We start from the raw sequence: 6,000 nt of genomic DNA on the forward strand, positions 1-6,000 counted from the left end.
AAAGATGTAATTACATGGTCCCAGGCAGTTTTTTGCAGTCTGTTTTGTGGCTAGTTAAATTGCTACCAAGCTGCTGGAGGCAGCAGAGAAAGTTGAGCATGAAAGCTGAGAAATTTAGTTTGGGAGTCCTTTTATTTTTTAATATAAACAAACTCCTTAACACAGACTTATGATTGCTTTATGGTGCCTTGTTTCATTACACTGAACAACATTCAGACCTCTGAAAACCACAAAATGAAGAATGATGGTTAATGTAGTCTTAAATACCTAGTAAGTGGAAGCGTAGGGCTGATACCATCTACTAGCATGTTGTGATCTCAACTCTGCCTTTTCAAAAATACTCCATCACACAAGTAACACATCTAGTAGCTCTGTGTCCTCACAGGCTTCTTTAAAATTGGCACACGTACTCAAATTAGAAGAAACGTTCATACATCCCCTCTGCTAAGGCAGAATTCCATAATTAAGGTCAGATTCAGAAAGTAGGAATTTACATGCATAACCAGTTCTTGCTGAAATAATTGAGACTGCAATATCACCAGATAATAAGGGTGTGATTTCAGAATACAAGTTGAAGTAAGAGCATTCACTATTCAAAGTAGGATGTTTTGACTCTCCCTGCCATCCCTTGTTCCTTCTCCTGGCTATGCACCGCTTACAGTGCGAGAACTAGCTTTAGTTTTTGTCTGATTGGATGGTAAATCAATTCTGTTTTTAAAAAAACTTAATTAAAAAAAGTGGGTTTGCCAAATGAGTGGAATACACTTGCCTTACAGTCAGTTGAACACCAGTACAGGAGATGGGCTGGGACAAAAGGAAAGGATGAGACCTTCTCTGTCAGCACTCGTGACAGTAATACACTCAGCTGTTTATGAAATCGTAGAGGTTCCCTGTCCGTTACTTTTACTCTCTTTCCTTATGTCTCCATTGCTCCTCTTTTACTGAAGAAGAAATCAACAAACAGGAATATTTTGATTATATGTAATGTGTAACCCACATAATCTTACAGTGCTGCCACAGAATTATGTTCACACAACTGAAACGAGCATCTAGCTACATGAGGGAGACAAGACTTGATAATTTGCTTTCCAAAATCAGTGACGTGTCAAATGAAACTCTTAAGCTTGCTCCAACAGGTCACCTCAAGTTGGCTTTACATGGTGACATCTGAAAGCTGACTTAGAAGGTTTTGGTTTAATTCACTTTTTGTTGAGTCGTAGAAACTTGTCAGATACATCAGCACACCACTGATAGTCCCTATGACTGAACTCTTGTATGGAGCTGAAACAACTTAAAGAACTGATGCTGAGATGAAGCATGTGTAAGCCATCAACTTTTATCTATTAATTAGGCCAACTTTCTTCACTTAATCCCTCACAATTTAGTAAAACTACCCCTGCCTCGGGGAGTGCAGACAGAGTGAGTGTTATTGGTGCTGGAAGTAAAATCTATGGAACACAGTGTAACAAACAAGGGCCCATTCCCCTAATCATCATTTCTGTCTACCGTAACACCATACATACTTGAAAAAAATCTGTAACGGCTTTTGCTAGAGCCAGGTAGGCAAAGTTAAGCTGCATTACAGAGTTGGTTGTATACCTTAATTCTGTATGTCTTTGCTTTTAAGGTTGTATTATATTAACTCTTCCTCTTCTGGTTTTCAGAGGTGGCTGAATATTGCATTCTGGAAGGTCAGGTAGCACTAGCAATTAACTGTATGTTGACTGTAGCTTTGTGCATTTGAATCTTTTTGGATTCACGTTAATTTTTTTTCCTTGTTGCCACTGAAGCAAAGGTGGTAGCGTGAGCTACCAAAAATATTCTTAATGCACCATGGGAGTAGGGCAGGAGATAACTTTAAATCACAAAATGAATGGTATGGTTTGAAGTTAGTTGATAATATAATTAAAGAAATTCAAGAAATCTAGATGTTTCTTGAGAGAGATACTTGCTCACAGACACAAGTCAGTCCACTTGATGTCTCAGTAACTTTTTATTTACTTTTTTTTTTTTCCAAAATCAAAAAGAGAAGATGATCATTTAATATCGTAATTTATTGAAATTGCCCCTTTTTCAATATTTCTAGAATCAAGGCAATAGTACTTCAACTTTCTAAAATATAGTATGATAGCTGTTGAAGAGAGACGTTCGGAACAGCCTCCATTGATGAATCCTTGTTCTTCTCAATATAAGGAAAACATAAATGTTCCAGAAATTAAAAATTAAGATGATAATTCCTTTACTGTGGCACTCAGTCTCCTATAAACATATGTCGTTGCTCAACAGTTTCTTAATTCAGCTCCTGCCCCTTTACTTCACAAAGGTTTTCAAACTCTTGTTTCCATTGAGGGGAGGATGACAGTGTGATTATAGCTAAAGTTTTAGGGAGGAGTCTGTCTGTTACTACTTCTGAAATTTTCTGTTTGCAGTTTAAAAGCATTCATATGACCCTTCTTCTAATTTTAACTAGGTTTCCTTGTTGTTAGAATTGCAGATTATGAAGAAAGTCTCTCTGAATAGAGAATTCAAGTTTTATTCTTAGACTATTCACTTACAGTGAAAGATACCTAAAAATACTCTTACAGGATAACTTTCATTTTAAAAAATGGAACATTTACATTTAATTTATGCTACCTTTGCAAGTAAGCATTACTGTGTATTTCAAGTGTATTGAGATGTTCTAATCAGATTCTGCTAGGGTATTAAAAGACTTCATAATAATATTGCTCAATATATTGAAGCGTGGTGATACTTTTCACCATTCATACTGCAAAACTTTCCTTTGAGGTGACATTATGAGTCTTAGTCATTGAGTGAAGCTGCATATTTATACATTCTAAACTCTAATTGTGTGAGTAATTTCAAAGTTTTACATGAAATGGAGCCTTGACTTCAGTGTTAATACTGAAAATGGAGAATTTGCTTCTGCTGTGTTTGTTACTTGTACCAGCTTTATAACACACCCTGCTTAATTTATTAATCTCAGTCTGAAAGCTGCAGTAACAGGTAATTGGTTTTACAAATGTTTGATCTGATTTAACAGTTAGATATTTTATGTCTTAGATCATAACTTCAATCATGTTACTTTATATTACTCCTCACTAACCACAGTTATGTGCATTTTATATTGTCTCAGTGTCTAACGGTCACAATGAGCTGTGTTAAGTTTGAATAGCTATATTTTAAGGACATTCTCTGGCCAAATCTCAGATGATATTTGCATAGCTGCTATCACAGTTCCTGTTAAATCCTGTCTGATAAAGCATTCCTTTAAATAGGTACAGTTCAGGAAGTGGCTATGTCATTAGTACAATATGTGACTTTTCCATTACAAATCTCACGGGTGATGAGCAGTGCTTCTTCAAGAGAAGTGTTTTTTCACGTAAAATAAAGCCCATGAGTCCTCTGAAGGCTTTGCAGTAAGGTTTACCTCAGTGGAAACAAAAGGCAAATCACTTATCAGCACCAAGTATTAATGGATCTTTTTGTCTCTGTTCAGACAGGTTAAAAAATTGCCAAAATAAATTTTCAGAGTTGTTAGTCTTCTAGAAAGTGGTACAAAGCTTATTTTTATTAATTCTTTCTTTATATTAATTCTTTCTTTACTAACGTAGGCTGCCAGCTGCGGGGGGTACTGCCTCTACTCCCAGAGCACAGAAGGCCATTGTGAATCATCCGAGTGCTGCCCTAATGGCATTAAGGAGGGGATCAAGAAACCTTGTCTTCAGAGATTTCACAGTTAGTATTGTTTGACTCAAGTATTAGATATTAATTGTTGCCTGCTACTACGGGGCTTCTACATTTTTTTTCTCTTTACTTTTGTAGGATGAAAAAGAGGGACCAATAACTAAACACATCCGATTAACAGCTGCCTTAATATTAAAAAATATTGGTAAATATTCAGAATGTGGTCGCAGGTAAGCATCATGTGACTCTTCTGATACCAGTGGGCAATGTTGTTTCAGTTCTTTTAAGTACCAAACAATAGGTAGGTTTTAGCTATCCTTTAAAAAAAACAGTAAGTGTATTGACAATACAATTTCTCTGTCAGTTCTGCACTGTTTAGTTCCCCACGCAAGTGCTCAGCATCATCTCACCTAAGACAGCATTTGTGATCCAGACTTTTGAAATGTGCCTGGTAAATTTGACAGGTTAAATTTTTGGAGACAGATGAGAGAAGCCTTTGCTGTGGGTCTGTCCCTTTTCCTCCTGAAGGCAGTAGTGCATGACTCTGAAAATTAATTCTTCTGTAAGCAACTTTCCATTGGCAGCACCCTTTTATCTCAACTTGAGAAAGGGGCGACTGAGCTCTTACAAACATCTTCTTAAGCTGTGGAGTGACACACAGTTGCATCCCATACTTGCTGCCTCTCTGTTGCTTTCCTCTCCGAACTTGAGTTAACTCTAATAAATGACTCGGTCAGCTTTCCTCTCACTTGTAGAAGATCCTTCAGTAAGTAGGATCAGTAAATAGATCAATACTGACTTGTGGTACTGAGTAGGAAATGTTCTTTATGATGCAGAAGGAGCAGTAGTTAGTTACTGTGCCAGTAATCACCATGCATGCCGCTTATGTTTTTCCCAATAATTTACAAGCTGAGTGTTTTCTTGGTTTTGTTTTGCATTGTTTCAGTTTCATAATAGCAGAAGTAATTATTTCTAATAAGAATCTGTTAATTTTGTCTGTTCTTCAAAAACCTGACAATAGGGAGGAATTTCCTAGTTTTAGTTCTAAACAAAACAGTTTTGATACTGTTTGTAGAAACCCTCCTGCTGTCTTCAGCTACCTAATTGGGAGTTGTAGTGAAGACAGAGACAAACTCTTCTTGGAGAGCGTAGTGAAGGGGGCGAGGGGAAAAGAGCAGAGGTTGCAGCAAGGGAAATTCCAATCAGGTATCATGAATAAAAAAAATAATCACAAGAGTTGATTGAACATGGGAACAAGCTCCCCAAGGAGGCTGTGCAGTCTCTGTCCTCTTATATATCCCAAACCCAACTGGATATAATTTTGAGCAATGTGAATCTAGCTAAGGAGTTGGCCCTGCTTTGAACAGGAGTTGGTTCCTTATAACCTGAATTAGTCTTTGATTTCAGTATTCTCAAATTTAAGAAATCTTTGACAGTTTAGATCTTTAAAGTATAATATTCCTGAAGTATTTTTGTAGCACTTTTCTAATGATTCATTCTGAATATTCTTGTCTGTTTTAGTTTAAAAACCCACAAAAAGTTCCATTAAGTCAAACATGGAACAAGTTTTGCTATTAACTTTACCACTGGTAGCATCCTTGAGTATTTTCCTCTGCCAGGTCCATGTAAATATGTATTGTATACGTGTCACAGAAATAGTGTTCCACATATTGATAAGGTGTTTGTGGGATTTTCTGTGCTGTGATATACGCTTCGTCTGTTACACGTATTGGCATTACTCTTGGGCCATGATGGCTTGAATTTTGTTTTTGCTATTTAAGCACTTAGTTTCTCTCACAAGATGTGAACAAGTAGATACTGAACAAAAGAAGGCTCAGTCTCCCCTGAAATCTTTGCCTTGTTCACTTTTTTTGAATTAAAGAACAGGGCTGAAGGTTATTTTTAAAGCGTGTGTGTTGTGCTTTGTCCTGAGAATTGGCTGATGTCCTCAATGATTTGTGCCACAGCTGTCAGCGATCATGAGGGACGGTGCCCATCTCTGAGGCAGGGTCTTCCATTCACACAGTCTGCTGGGGAACTGGGAATCCTTCCCAGGGCGACAGAGTCAGTGGTGGTGGGCAGAAGCTTTCTTAGTTACTGGACCAGCATTTGCCCGAGTTGTCTCATAATTTGATATATCCACACTTCAGTTATTTTTACTGTAAGCTCGCAAGCTCAGGTACTGTCAGCTGTGTAGCCAACAGCCAATCCTGCTTCAGCATTGACGTGAGTTCTTGTGTGATTAGTGTTTCATTCTGAACTCCTTGCTCTGCCAGCTGCACCGGTGTCAGTGACCGTGTTAATTAGTTTGGA

At 37.5% G+C, this 6,000-nt stretch overlaps 1 protein-coding gene across 1 annotated transcript in view; it reads left to right on the forward strand.

Annotated features, from left to right (window-relative positions):
* Window positions 1-6,000, forward strand: part of ARID2 (AT-rich interaction domain 2) — a 104,774-nt gene that overhangs the window by 96,841 nt on the left and 1,933 nt on the right. Inside the window, 2 exon segments of the mRNA XM_068402154.1 lie at window positions 3,615-3,738; window positions 3,826-3,917. Of these exon segments, the coding sequence (XP_068258255.1) occupies window positions 3,615-3,738; window positions 3,826-3,917 (216 nt within the window).

This window comes from Nyctibius grandis, chromosome 5, assembly GCF_013368605.1.
Source record: "Nyctibius grandis isolate bNycGra1 chromosome 5, bNycGra1.pri, whole genome shotgun sequence".
Lineage (NCBI taxonomy): Eukaryota > Metazoa > Chordata > Aves > Nyctibiiformes > Nyctibiidae > Nyctibius > Nyctibius grandis.